This window comes from Electrona antarctica (assembly GCF_951216825.1).
Source record: "Electrona antarctica genome assembly, chromosome: 2".
In the NCBI taxonomy this organism is placed as follows: domain Eukaryota; kingdom Metazoa; phylum Chordata; class Actinopteri; order Myctophiformes; family Myctophidae; genus Electrona; species Electrona antarctica.
Window position 1 is genome coordinate 4,423,849 of NC_136807.1, and position 15,888 is coordinate 4,439,736.

General features: G+C 43.9%; 1 protein-coding gene across 4 annotated transcripts in view; it reads right to left on the reverse strand.

Annotated features, from left to right (window-relative positions):
- plxnb1a (plexin b1a) overlaps positions 1-15,888 on the reverse strand; it is a 120,153-nt gene that overhangs the window by 11,944 nt on the left and 92,321 nt on the right. For all 4 annotated transcript variants that reach the window (XM_079521621.1, XM_079521620.1, XM_079521619.1 and 1 more), the window contains 12 exons: positions 13,566-13,739; positions 12,138-12,405; positions 9,493-9,735; positions 7,888-8,064; positions 7,145-7,293; positions 4,405-4,505; positions 3,748-3,965; positions 3,165-3,343; positions 2,953-3,019; positions 2,286-2,432; positions 1,309-1,483; positions 220-323 (listed from right to left, as the gene is read on the reverse strand). In XM_079521621.1, coding sequence (XP_079377747.1) covers positions 220-323; positions 1,309-1,483; positions 2,286-2,432; positions 2,953-3,019; positions 3,165-3,343; positions 3,748-3,965; positions 4,405-4,505; positions 7,145-7,293; positions 7,888-8,064; positions 9,493-9,735; positions 12,138-12,405; positions 13,566-13,739 — 2,002 coding nt within the window. The remainder of the gene's footprint in view (positions 1-219; positions 324-1,308; positions 1,484-2,285; positions 2,433-2,952; positions 3,020-3,164; positions 3,344-3,747; positions 3,966-4,404; positions 4,506-7,144; positions 7,294-7,887; positions 8,065-9,492; positions 9,736-12,137; positions 12,406-13,565; positions 13,740-15,888) is intronic.

Sequence of the window (15,888 nt, forward strand, 5' to 3'; positions counted from 1 at the left end):
GTGTGTGTGACTGTGTGTGACTGTGTGTGTGTGTGTGTGTGTGTGTGTGTGTGTGTGTGTGTGACTGTGTGTGTGACTGTGTGTGTGACTGTGTGTGTGACTGTGTGTGTGTGTGTGTGTGTGTGTGTGTGACTGTGTGTGTGTGTGTGTGTGTGTGTGTGTGTGTGTGTGTGTGTGTGTGTGTGTGTGTGTGTGTGTGAGAGAGAGAGAGATATAGACCTTATAGTGCTGCAGTGTGTTGAGGCGTTTCCAGGTTCCTTGTACGACTGACGTCAGGTCCTCGTCTGACAGGATCAGGTGACCAGCGACACCCGCACGCCACTCTGGGGGCAAAACATGTCACATTCAACCATAAAGACAGATCTACAAGTTAAACATGTCACATTCAACCATAAAGACAGATCTACAAGTTAAACATGTCACATTCAACCATAAAGACAGATCTACAAGTTAAACATTCAACCATAAAGACCGATCTACAAGTTAAACATTCAACCATAAAGACAGATCTACAAGTTAAACATTCAACCATAAAGACAGATCTACAAGTTAAACATTCAACCATAAAGACAGATCTACAAGTTAAACATTCAACCATAAAGACAGATCTACAAGTTAAACATTCAACCATAAAGACAGATCTACAAGTTAAACATTCTCCCACAATTACACTTCCCTAGATTCATAAGTCTGTAAAGCAGCAATCATGAGGTTTAACCCATTTAGACCCGAGGATGATGCTACGAATGCCTTCTAAATCCTGACAGTTTTCTGATTTTTTTTTTTTATGTCAGTCGTTCTCAAACATTTTCACGTCAAGGACCCCCAAAAATATATGTAATTGGCAAAGCAAAGATTTGAGTTAAAGACGTTCGCTCTGAAAGAATATATATTCAAAGATTTGCACCACATTTTCACGATTTTTCAAAAATAGCAGATCTACAAGCTCGTAGCGTGGCACTCGGTGCCACGCTACGAGCTTGTAGATCTGTAGATCTGAACATGTCTCCCGCCGTCTCTCTCTATCGCCCTTTCCTGTCAATCTTCACTTGAATCTATCAATAAAGGCAGACAAGCCAAAAACAAATCATTCAAAAATAACAACAACATTGTCTCCGTTTTGTAGGCTGCAAAAGTGTGCACAACCTGCTGCGTTCCCTGCAAACACAGTCTGGTGTGATCAGGTTACAGAGGCAGAATATTGTTCTTTATTCCACAGCAGGTTTTTAAATTCTCTGTGGATGTATTATAATATAATTTGTATTATTAATGTAGTTTGTATCAATGTGACAATGCATTTATACTCACCAAGGTGCAGTGAGTCGATGTGCGGCCGCTGAGAGAAGGTGGTTCCCTTGGACGTTTGTTCCAGCAGCTTCTCCTTCACCTGGGTGATGGTGTCACAGTCCAGGACCTTGGCGGGCACCGTCTGGGTGCCAGCAACGCCAGTGGCCCCTACAGTTGGCATCAGGACATTCAATGTCTGGTGGGGCGAGAAGAGAGGACAAGAGGAAGTAGGTGAGCCTTGCCGAGCCACGTGGCCCATAGAAGAGCGTCGCAGTCCCACCCCCTCGAGAGACCCGGAAAATAATTCCCTGTTCATTTTCCTCATAGACTTTTCAAAAAGTATTTATTTAAAGACGTTTATGCTGTGGACAAAGCCAACTCGAGTTGTGACACATCATGACAATAAACACAATGTTTTGGGCCAAACAAAGAATTAGAAAGAAGAAAAAAACGGCAGGTTACAAGACTTTTTTTGTTGTTTTTATTCTTTGTAATTATTTGTTTGGTCCAAAATATTGTGTTTGTTGTCATGATTTGTCACAACTCGAGTTGGCTTTGTACGACGCTTATAAGGTCTTTAAATAAATACCTTTTGAAATGTCTATGGGAAAAATGCATTGGGAATTATTTCCTGGGCCTGGCGTCGTCATGAAAGGGGGCGGGACTGCGACGCTCTATAGGGCAGGAGTCTACCTCCTGTTTCTGTAGCGTGAGGCGACTTGAGGACCAACCCAGCCTTGATGTACCACCAACTGGACATGACGCTAGTATGTCGCAGGCCAGGGACCCCCAATCCAACCCTTGATGCTGAGTGCCAAGCAGGGAAGCATTGGGTCCCATTTTAATAGAATTTGGTATGACCCGGCCGGGCCAGTCTTTTACCACCCAACACACATTCCCATGACACCCTAACCCTTTGCTCTGACCTGAATAATTGTGTGTGTGCGTGTGTGTGTGTGTGTGTGTGTGTGTGTGTGTGTGTGTCTGTGTGTTCTGACCAGTGTGCGGTACTCGATGTCCTCTCGTAGCAGGCGGTTGTCATTGAGTGTGTACTTGGCCTTCCCAGTCACAGCATCAACAGGTCCCTTGTCTACCTGGTGTTTGATGGCTCTGAACAACATGTAGAACGACTCGCCTGCTGATTCCTACACGTACGCAAGGCACACACATACCGTAGATTATGTTAATACATTTGACAGGAAACACAATGGATATGCGGAATCAAATGGCATGACTGCTAGTCATGGGGTCTTTAAGTACTGCATTTTATAAACCATTGTGGAGGTTAGAATATAAAAGTGGTATTTCTCAGACAGACAGACTATATGAATTGCATTTTTATAATAATGAATTGCATTTTTATAGCGCTTTTCCAAGTGCTCAAAGCGCTTTACAATGGTTCATTCATTCATACATTGGGAGGTGAAATGGCGAGCAATGTAGGGTTCAGTGTCTTGCCCAAGGACACTTCGACATGTGGACAGGGGGAGCCGGGATTCGAACCGCCGACCCAGGGATCATTGGACGACCTGCTCTACCTCCTGAGCCACAGCCGCCCGTATCTGTGCTGTGGCAGTCAAAATATAAATAAACAAACACTGTATACTGTATGTCAATTCATATTACAATTGGTGAAATGACATTCTGGGGACACTTAGAACGTACCCTCAGAAAGGTGAACAGACAAATAGACATCCAGTTGGTCAGGAGCTTCTCAACCACAGATTCAGTTCTGAGAAGAAAAACGCGCACGCGCACACACACATACACACACAGAAATGCCTGTGAATGGATCAAATCTGTCACACAATAGTGCAGTGCCTCGAAAGAATCTGGTACCAAAAGATAATAAACGATAAGCTAATATTTCTGTTCACCTCCGCAGCATCAGTTTGGGGTTCTTGGCGACGTACTGCTCCACAAGGTCGTTGAGCAGAGTTTTCAGGATGTCTGTGAAGTATTCCAGTTTGCCGTGTAAGGCAACGGTCAGCAGCGAGGCCACGTAGGCCCTGTCCCGGGGAGAGAAGGTCCTCTGGACCTCCAGAGTGTGAATGAACTGCAGAGAAGGACCAGAGAGGTAGACCCACATCCATATATATATAGGCGCAGTTGAATTTGCTATCAGTTGTCAGTTAGTAAAAAGGTGCCGTGATATATTTTGGTTAAATACAATGTTTTTAGTTAAAAGGTTAAAGCCTTATATTCTGATAGTAATCATTGCTATAGTATTTGTACAGTAACAGGGGTGCCCTCATTGGTGGTCACCAATTTCATCCAATCAGCAGAGAGAACCTCTCAATTTTATATTGTGCACAAAGAAAATCCATAGTAATGCTTTAGAGAAATTGCAAGAGAGTGCAAAAAACTACCAGAGTTTTCATAGGCAAGCTTCAAAAACCCATTAACCACAAAAACATGATTCTGTTTTTGGGGATGTTCAAGCAGTTAACCCGCGCTGACCTTGGTGAGGAAGAGTTTACTGTTGAGGAGGTTGGACAGCTGAACGAGTCCCTGTTCCACCGTCTGACGGCGGCTCTCCGGCACGTCCAGGTCTCGTCTCAGTGGCGAGTCCCGGTGGCCGGGGAAGAAGATGCGCTCGGCGTACGCCTTGTAGTCCAGGAAGGGGATTCCTGAGCCCACCAGGTCACTGGACATGTCCATCATCTCTGTCATCAGGTCTGGAGGAGGACAACAGATGGATAGGAGGAGAGAGAGAACAGGAAGGAGGGAGAAACTTCAGCTATATTCATTGCAGCCTTTCATACATAACAATACTGTGCATTACTAGTGTTTCTCAAACTTTTTGAGTGGTGCAACCACTCCAAGGAACATCAATGCCCGTGACTATGTGACTATGTGACTATGTTACTATGTTTAGAGTACCAGTAGGGGCAAAAGTGGCGCTGTTGTGCCAGAAACAGAGAGAGAGAGATAGTGCTGCACTGTTGCCTGCTGATGAGAGAGAGAGAGAGAGAAAGGGGGGGGGGGGGGGGTTCACACGGGTGTGAACCGAGTGGTGCGCTATGAGCTTATAGATCTGCTATTTTTCAATAGCTAAAGAATAACATAATGCTAACACCAAAAAGGGTTCCCGCCCAAAATGGGTTAAGACTATACCTGTGAACTCCTTCTTGCAGCGGTCTCTGACACTGGTCTCTAGGTTCTCCAGCTGGATCTGGACTTTCTTGTAGTCTCTCATTGCCTGTTTGCTCTTCCTCCTGACAGACAGACAGAGAGACAGACAGACAGACATGGGGTCAGGGAAGTGACCAGAGTTGTGCTTTTGCTTACAATCAAACCGTTAGTGACATAGAAGCCACTATATTGACTATGTTGACTATATTTGCTTTAGTTGTGTGTGTGTGTGTGTGTGTGTGTGTGTGTGCGTGCGTGTGTGCGTGCGTGCGTGCGTGCATGCATATGCATTTGACTGTTTTCATAAATGTATATGTAATGCATTTATCTACATACAGAGGGGTGATTTTCATTGCTGTAGCATCACTGTCTGTCATTATAGATCATTTGCAAAGTGGGCCACAATCCCCAGCAGGGGGGCCAGGGGGGGCCAACAGAAAGGAGAGGGAAAGAAATTGCTTGTGATCTAATAGGTCACTATTTCCTTCTTACAGATATCATGCTGTCTGCACATAATGTCCACCAGAGGGCGCTGAAAAGGCCAACACAAGCTTGGGTTGAAACACTCATCTACTGTATTCACATCTCTAGGTTGCTTAACTTGCTTTTTTGACATTATCGAAAAAATTCCATTGCATCTTTCAACAGTGTACAGGTCATTCATCTTTCAACAGTGTACAGGTCATTCATCTTTCAACAGTGTACAGGTCAGTCATTCATTCATCTTTCAACAGTGTACAGGTCAGTCATTCATTCATCTTTCAACAGTGTACAGGTCATTCATCTTTCAACAGTGTACAGGTCATTCATCTTTCAACAGTGTACAGGTCATTCATCTTTCAACAGTGTATAGGTCAGTCAACAGTGTACAGGTCATTCATCTTTCAACAGTGTACAGGTCATTCATCTTTCAACAGTGTACAGGTCATTCATCTTTCAACAGTGTACAGGTCATTCATCTTTCAACAGTGTATAGGTCAGTCAACAGTGTACAGGTCATTCATCTTTCAACAGTGTACAGGTCATTCATCTTTCAACAGTGTACAGGTCAGTCAACAGTGTATAGGTCAGTCAACAGTGTACAGGTCAGTCATTCATTCATCTTTCAACAGTGTACAGGTCATTCATCTTTCAACAGTGTATAGGTCAGTCAACAGTGTACAGGTCAGTCAACAGTGTACAGGTCATTCATCTTTCAACAGTGTATAGGTCATTCATCTTTCAACAGTGTATAGGTCAGTCAACAGTGTATAGGTCAGTCAACAGTGTACAGGTCAGTCAACAGTGTACAGGTCATTCATCTTTCAACAGTGTACAGGTCATTCATCTTTCAACAGTGTATAGGTCAGTCAACAGTGTATAGGTCAGTCAACAGTGTATAGGTCAGTCAACAGTGTATAGGTCAGTCAACAGTGTATAGGTCAGTCAACAGTGTATAGGTCAGTCAACAGTGTACAGGTCAGTCAACAGTGTACAGGTCAGTCAACAGTGTACAGGTCAGTCAACAGTGTACAGGTCAGTCAACAGTGTACAGGTCATTCATCTTTCAACAGTGTACAGGTCAGTCAACAGTGTACAGGTCAGTCAACAGTGTACAGGTCAGTCAACAGTGTACAGGTCAGTCAACAGTGTACAGGTCATTCATCTTTCAACAGTGTACAGGTCAGTCAACAGTGTACAGGTCAGTCAACAGTGTACAGGTCATTCATCTTTCAACAGTGTACAGGTCAGTCAACAGTGTACAGGTCAGTCAACAGTGTACAGGTCATTCATCTTTCAACAGTGTACAGGTCAGTCAACAGTGTACAGGTCAGTCAACAGTGTACAGGTCAGTCAACAGTGTACAGGTCAGTCAACAGTGTACAGGTCAGTCAACAGTGTACAGGTCAGTCAACAGTGTACAGGTCAGTCAACAGTGTACAGGTCAGTCAACAGTGTACAGGTCAGTCAACAGTGTACAGGTCATTCATCTTTCAACAGTGTATAGGTCAGTCATCTCCTGTATTAAAGGGACACTTACCCCTTTTGTGAACCATTTTGCCTCTAGTGGCTCCAACCGAGATCGACCATCTTTATATATTAAAAAATACATAAAAAGCCCAGATAGGTGTTTGTTGTCTCCCAAACATCATTAAAATAAGATCTGGTTGCAAAAGGGGTGAAGTGTCCCATTCATGCTGCTCCGGTAGACGGGCTAATGCTTTCACTTCACACATAAACAGATTAGTTTCATCAGCAGAACATTGTTTGTGTCATAAAGGAGGTCAGGGAAATGTGAAGCATAAATGGAGCATAAATAATGTCCAGTAAAACTTGATTCAGCTGCACTTGATATGCTTTACTGTGTGGTCCGACATGACATCCAGGTTGTCATGGCTCTCATTAGTGCCCAGAATCAGAGCTCATAGCCATGTACATGTATATAATAATGAATTGCATTTTTATAGCGCTTTTCCAAGTGCTCAAAGCACTTTACAATGGTTCATTCATTCACACATTGGGAGGTGAAGCGGCGAACAGTCGACGCCAGCGTCCTCACTTCCCACATTCACACACCGATGGTGGCGAGCTCACACCGACCGACTCACTGGAGTGCCCAAGGACACTTCGACATGTGGTCAGGAGGAGCCGGGATTCGAACCACCGACCCAGGGATCATTGGACGACCTGCTCTACCTCCTGAGCCACAGCCGCCCAAATGGATATGGAGTGCTGTGCTTACCTGTAAATGAGTACTATGATGAGAACAATGAGGGCCACGATAGAGGCTCCCACCCCGACGCCAACCTGGGCCTCCAGGGGGAAGGTGGACAGAGCCTGGCTGTCGTACTGCACTCTGCCCAGGGAGAAGTTCAGGTTGCCCATCCGGACCTGCACGGGACAACCACAGAGGGCCTTACTGCAGTGGTGCTCAACCTTTTCAGGCCCCCCCAAATAATAAGATTTGAATAAGGAGAAGAGACTGGAGCAGCACGGACATCTAGAGCCTTTTATTAGGTGCTAAAGTATACAAAGACTAACGTTTCGACCTTGCGGTCTTCATCAGAGTCATGGTTGACTCTAATCATATGCCACATTCTTAGCTTGATGATTTAACCCATTTTGGGGCGGGGACCCCTTTTGGTGTTTTAAACATTATGTTATAATTTAGCTATTGAAAAATAGCAGATCTACAAGCTCGTAGCGCGCCACTGAGTGGCGCGCTACGAGCTTGTAGGTCTGCTATTTTTGAAAAGTCGTGAAAATATTTATTTCAGAAAACTGGAGGATTTAGAAGATTTTTTTTAAATTTCGAGGTCAGGCCTAAATGGGTTAAAAGGCATGTTTTATTTATTTAATAAATACAAAATAACCAATTATTTACTCCCTAAAACCCTCTTTCCCTAAAACTGCAACCGGGCTTGAATTTGAGAGCACTATTGGAAGGCGGTCCTGTAGGCTGTGAGAACGGCTGCAGGGACTCACGGTGAACTCAGGCAGGCTGTCCACTCCCTCCAGCTTCCTGCCCGCCACCACCGAGGGCTGCTGGGATGGCGGTTCACAGTACAGGTGGTTGTGGGTCAGGGTCTTCACCGCACACACCCCCTCCCCAATGAGAGCCACCACCTCCTCCTTGTAGATGGCCAGGTCCAGGTTCTCTCCCTTTATTGGTTGGGGGCAAAATGGTTCAAATGACTTCTCTCTGACTCACCGAGTTAAAATCAAGACTCAATGATTGTACTGTGTGCATCATTCTGAAATAGGCCTATCTCACAGCCCGCTTTCCACGCCCCCCTTCCGGTAGATCGTGGTGTCATTTAACATTAGCATTTACACGTTTTTTTCTCTGGAGAATCTAAGTACATTTTCTAATGTAAAAATATGACAGACCAATATTATTATGAAGCAAACAAGATGGTAAATCAGCTCGAACAGATAGAACAAACCTTACCTTGAGAAAACAAAAGTTGTAGACTTCTTAAATTACCTCTGTTAACATGTAGCGTCTATGGAGTGACGTCACGCTATCACCACTAACCCCGAAAGGGGGCGTATTAAGGGGGCGGTGAAATTCTGTGAGATAGGCTTATAGCAACACTGTAATGGCAGATTTACAAAATATATATTTCATGTGCTCAGGGACACATGTGGTCGTACGACTCGTACCAAAATATACTTTATATCCTACTACAAAATTCTGATATAAAAAGGAAGAAAACCACCTCTGATAGTCTTTCTGTCCTCCTGCATAAACCTTTTCTCCTCAGTAGTCTGATCAATCGATCTGGCATTGCCTTAGCCAAGTGGTTAAAGTAGTCTGGGAATCAGAATGTCACCCGTTTGCCCCCCGGCTTGTCCACTCTATGACCCCTTTTCCACCGGTTGGTTCCCAATGGGAACCGGTTCAATTATTTTTGGTTTTTAGTCCATGAGCCAGAGCTCCAAAATTGGTGGGCAAACTATACCCTATATTAAATTGTTTATAGGATCAATACAAGTAAATGAATACATGATAACCCTTCCACAGTAGTAGCTTTTTCATATTTTCGATTATTTTTGCATATTTTCCTACATAATGCCTCATTTGCATATTTAAAAATGTAAAATTTGTCATACAATAAATCATTGTCTTCGTGTAAGTACTCAATTGGGGAAGTTTCATGGTGATAACAATCTAATATAGGTATGGTTTTTCCCACTCAATTCATAATTAACGTTTCAATTTTGGAGCTCTGGCTCATGGACTAAAAACCAAAAAGAACTGAACCGGTTCCCATTGGGAACCAACCGGTGGAAAAGGGGCCTATGTGTCCCTGAGCGAGGCCCACACGTTTGTTATAATTTGTAAGCTCAATATATAAACAGCAAATCCTATCCCCAAACTACAAAATCAGCCGCTCTGTGGTGCACTGGAGACTTAAAAAATGCCTCTATGGCATGCTTTGCAGAACAGAAAAGTGTTAAATTGTGTCGCTATGCAAGTTGGTAGAACATGTGGTCAAATGATGGCATAATGGACAATCAATCTTTGATCCTATACAGTAAAAAGTGTAGCAACACTTTGCAGTCCCATCATCATCCACCACGCACCTCCACGGAGATGATGCTGCCAGGTTTGTGGTGGTAGGGCTTGCCCGGGTCGTTCTGGTTCAGCGGGTAGAGCTCTGGGTTGGGCTCGTAGCTGAAGGCCTCGTTTCCCACGGCGTTGAAGTCAAAATGGAGGCTGTCCAGCAGGAAGTCAACTTTGATCCTCGCCCTCCTGGCCTCAGGCCCCACCGAGGGCGTGGGACACAAGATGAGAGACGAGCTGCTCACCGTGCAGGGGGAATCATACTGGGACAGAGGAGAGAGGAAATAAGAATCATACTGGGACAGAGGAGAGTGGAAATAAGAATCATACTGGGACAGATGAGTGGAAATAAGAATCATACTGGGACAGATGAGTGGAAATAAGGAAGAGACGTGATTATGAATCCCACCAATGTGTAAATGGTAAATGGTGCATTTATATAGTGCCTTTATCCAAGGCGCTTTACATAGATTGTGCATTACATTCACCCATTCACACACACATTCACACACCGATTGCGGCGGAAGCCATGCAAGGTACCAACCAGCACATCGGGAGCAATTTGGGGTTCAGTGTCTTGCCCAAGGACACTTCGACATGTAGCCAGGAGGAGCCGGGATTCGAACCGCCGACCCATGGATCATTGGACGACCTGCTCTACCTCTTGAGCCACAGTCGCCCCACCATGTGTGCCGACACCATGTGTCCGATTGGCTCCCGGGCAGGCATAGTTTTACTGGGGTTAGGTTTAGGCATAGAGCCATAATATAACTAGAATGGAAGTTCTAGTTATATCAATGGAAGTTGCTCAGTGGCGTTTTGAAGCCACGACGAATCGACAAAGTCTTCCGGATAGTGCCCCTCGAGCATTGATACGATTGGTCGGCTCCTATCATAGTACCCCTCGAGCATTGATATGATTGGTTGGCTCCTATCATAGTACCCCTCGAGCATTGATACGATTGGTCGGCTCCTATCATAGTACCCCTCGAGCTGTTCTTGTGGTACCTCTGCGTCACGTCCTACGTCACGATTCATTCATAAATGTAACCTGGGCCTGCATGATCCTGCAGTACCACTGTTCACCAGTAGGGACGGCGGCTTCAACAATGCCCAGCCATTCTGCAGGCTTGGGTTTAGGGTTAGGTTTATTAGGCATAGTTGCAAAAATGAGAACTGTCAATCACAGCAACTACTGGCCAATCACAGCAGGGTTTGCCTAGAACTGTGGTGGGATCCATAATAACGTGTTTGTGCCGGTATTCTAGTTAGATGCAGATAATCTGGATTTATTTAATCTCTGAATTAGTGCTTTGGGCAAAACATGGAAATAGATCAATTACAGTGTGGTATTCCATTCCCTTTAACCCATTTTGACCTGAGATCAGATTCTAAAAATGTCTTCTACATCCTGACAGTTTTCTGAAAAAGCTATGTTTCTATGTCAGTGGTTCTTTGATTTTTCAAAAATAGCAGACCTACAAGCTCATAGCACGCCACTCGGTGGCGCGCTATGAGCTTGTAGATCTGCTATTTTGCAATAGCTAAAGCATAACATAATGCTAACACCAAAAGGGGTTCCCGCCTAAAATGGATTAAATGACAGTCACCAAATTAGAGAGAGACACAAACAATTTTCTGCTGATGAAACTAATCTGCTCATGCATGAAGTGAAAGCATTTGCCCGTCTACCGGAACAGCATGAATAATGTGGAAATGATAGTGGACCACCCATAATGGCTGTGGACCACCCATAATGGCTGTGGACCACCCATAATGGCTGTGGACCACCCATAATGGCTGTGCGCTGCTGGTGGCATATAACTGGGCATGCAGTTCAGAAGGCCTTCCTCCTGGAATGTCTTCTCATTTATCCAAGATACACCTGCGATATCTTCACATACCAACATAATAATCACATGCTCATCCTCAGCTAGGTTCTTTAATATTAAACCCCCAATTATAATGACGGCTGTGCGTTCCACGCACCCCAAGATGTTTTTGGATGACCTGTTAACTGCTGTATGCAGATATAAGATGAAGTGGCAGCGGTGGCCGAACGGATTGCGGAGCGGACTTGATACCGGAAGGTCGCCAGTTCGAATCAGCGGTCCGACACGTTAAAATTACCACCGCTGAAGTGCCCTTGAACAAGGCATTGAACCACTACGATGAAATGTTCTATGAGCAGGGCCTGGCTGGAAACAAGTTCTTGAGCTTAGCCCAGATACCCTGGGTAAATATAGTAATAATTTCATTTCATTTCATTTCATCCCTAACGGGTCCATTTGGTTCCATTTGTACACTCTCTGAGTTAAATTAATAGTGGTTTTACAATATAAATTGGGGTACTAGAGATAGAAATGCCATTAAATCGGGGGTCCGTAGCATAATGCGTGTGAAACTGGGGGTCTATGAAATTTATATGTTTCGGAATCACTGCTAGAGCCGTACAAATCCTCCCTTATCGGGGTCACTGGCATGTTTTCAAATGGGGGGTCCGTAGGCAAACAAATGTCAATTTGGGGTCCTTGACATGAAAAAGTTTGGGAACCACTGGTGTAAGATACTTATGCATCCATCCATCCATAAATCTCTTTCTATTCATCCACACACCTCCATCCATCCATCCGTCCGTCCGTCCATCACATACACTCATCCATACCCAATGGACGTCACAGATTGCTCCCTCTGGGCAGCCGGGCTCTGGAACGATCCTCCTGCGTCTCGTCAAGACGCCCGCCTCCTCCCCAACGCTCCCCTCTCGCCTCCTCCTCCTCCTCCTCCTCCTCCTGGGAGGGAGGGTGTCGGGGGGGCTCCTCCTCCTCCTCCTCCTGGGAGGGAGGGTGTCGGGGGGGCTGAGGGTCACTCTGATCTTAGGCTCCTGAACCACGTCTAGGTTGTGGCCTTTAACCCGGATGATTCGGCCCCCCCTGGTGGAGAGAGAGAGAAGTTGTACTTTAAACAGGGGAAATCATTACTACAAATAATTACTTTTTTAAGCGGTGCTAACCTCTCCCAACATGTGACTGTGTGTGTTTGGGTGTCTATCGCTCGTGCAGTGTGCGTGCATAAGGGGCGGCCGTAGAAATCTGGAGGCTCGTTTTAAGGCCAAATATGATGCCCCCATATTAATTATTCTGTTGATACAGGCGTATTGACACATAGTTTTGACAGTTCAATATCGCACACAGCCATTACTAACGACAATTAAGCAGAAACAACACCTCTCCTCTTCCTGTCGTCCCTTCACAATAAAGTGTCTCCCATTTACCTCCCAATGCTGCACATTTTACCCAGATCATGAACACGAATAGGTGTAACTTTAACGTTGTGGGAGAGAGCAAGGCAGCGAGTGAGCGAGAGAGAGAGAGGGGGCCATGTGTGGCGGGGGGGCTGAATGACGCCTGGCGGTCAGTCGGAGCTCGGAGACCCCCCTGAGGGTGGAGGCCTGTTTCAATTGAAACTGGTGAAACATAGCAAAGTCCTCCTATGCGTGCATGCGTCGGACGCGTGGACGCAACATTTTTGTGAATTTTATTTGCCTCTTTTTGCGGTCTGTTGCAGCTATTTGCCTTTTTTGGGCCTATTCGTGGCCGCCTACTAAAAGTCATAATGTAGTGGCTGGTCATGATTGTGTGGTGGCCCGCCACACAATCATGCATATAGGGGAAACACTGCATCATCATCATCATCATCATCATCATCATCATGATAAAAAGCACCGCTCACTTACTTATGTTCTTTTTATTATGCATGTTCATTTTAACCCATTTTGGGCGGGAACCCCTTTTGGTGTTAGCATTATGTTATGCTTTAGCTATTGAAAAATAGCAGATCTACAAGCTCATAGCGCACCACCGAGTGGCGCGCTATGAGCTTGTAGGTCTGCTATTTTTGAAAAATCGAACAACCACTGACATAGAAACATAGCTTTTTCAGAAAACTGTCAGGATGTAGAAGACATTTTTAGAATCTGATCTTAGGTCAAAATGGGTTAAGTAAATGACTACTTATGTTTTACTATGATAAAAACAGTACACCTTATATAATCATATAGATAGTTTTCAGGTAAGGTATTAAAGACACTCACTTGAGGAAGCTTTTGGACGGGGTGGCCAGGGTGATATTAGGGTCAGGGGTGTAATGATACACCACGCCCTGTAGATGTCGCTCTGCACCAGCAAACCGCACTGTGATGCCATGCTCTCCTGTCTTGTTGCTGGCTCCACTCAGACAAATGATCTGCTCATCCAGGATGTCTGACCTGGACACAGAACACACCCAATAAGATACAACACAATAACACACAGAACACACCCAATAAGATACAACACAATGACACACAGAACACACCCAATAAGATACAACACAATAACACACAGAACACACCCAATAAGATACAACACAATAACACACAGAACACACCCAATAAGATACAACACAATGACACCGAACACACCCAAAAAGATACAACAAAATAACACACAGAACACACCCAATAAGATACAACACAATGACACAGAACACACCCAATAAGATACAACACAATAACACACAGAACACACCCAATAAGATACAACACAATGACACCGAACACACCCAAAAAGATACAACAAAATAACACACAGAACACACCCAATAAGATACAACACAATGACACAGAACACACCCAATAAGATACAACACAATAACACACAGAACACACCCAATAAGATACAACACAATAACACAGAACACACCCAATAAGATACAACACAATAACACACAGAACACACCTAATAACACACAGAACACACCCAATAAGATACAACACAATGACACAGAACACACCCAATAAGATACAACACAATGACACAGAACACACCCAATAAGATACAACACAATAACACAGAACACACCCAATAAGATACAACACAATAACACACAGAACACACCCAATAAGATACAACACAATAACACACAGAACACACCCAATAAGATACAACACAATGACACACAGAACACACCCAATAAGATACAACACAATGACACACAGAACACACCCAATAAGATACAACACAATGACACAGAACACACCCAATAAGATACAACACAATAACACACAGTAACACACCCAATAAGATACAACACAATGACACAGAACACACCCAATAAGATACAACACAATAACACACAGAACACACCCAATAAGATACAACCCAATAAGACACAGAACACACCCAATAAGATACAACACAATAACACACAGAACACACCCAATAAGATACAACACAATAACACACAGAACACACCCAATAGGATACAACACAATAACACACAGAACACACCCAATAAGATACAACACAATAACACACAGAACACACCCAATAAGATACAACACAATGACACACAGAACACACCCAATAAGATACAACACAATAACACACAGAACACACCCAATAAGATACAACACAATGACACACAGAACACACCCAATAAGATACAACACAATGACACACAGAACACACCCAATAAGATACAACACAATGACACACAGAACACACCCAATAAGATACAACACAATAACACACAGAACACACCCAATAAGATACAACACAATGACACACAGAACACACCCAATAAGATACAACATAATAACACACAGAACACACCCAATAAGATACAACACAATAACACACAGAACACACCCAATAAGATACAACACAATAACACACAGAACACACCCAATAAGATACAACACAATGACACAGAACACACCCAATAAGATACAACACAATAACACACAGTAACACACCCAATAAGATACAACACAATGACACAGAACACACCCAATAAGATACAACACAATAACACACAGAACACACCCAATAAGATACAACCCAATAAGACACAGAACACACCCAATAAGATACAACACAATAACACACAGAACACACCCAATAAGATACAACACAATAACACACAGAACACACCCAATAAGATACAACACAATAACACACAGAACACACCCAATAAGATACAACACAATAACACACAGAACACACCCAATAAGATACAACACAATGACACACAGAACACACCCAATAAGATACAACACAATAACACACAGAACACACCCAATAAGATACAACACAATGACACACAGAACACACCCAATAAGATACAACACAATGACACACAGAACACACCCAATAAGATACAACACAATAACACACAGAACACACCCAATAAGATACAACACAATAACACACAGAACACACCCAATAAGATACAACACAATGACACACAGAACACACCCAATAAGATACAACATAATAACACACAGAACACACCCAATAAGATACAACACAATAACACACAGAACACACCCAATAAGATACAACACAATAACACACAGAACACACCCAATAAGA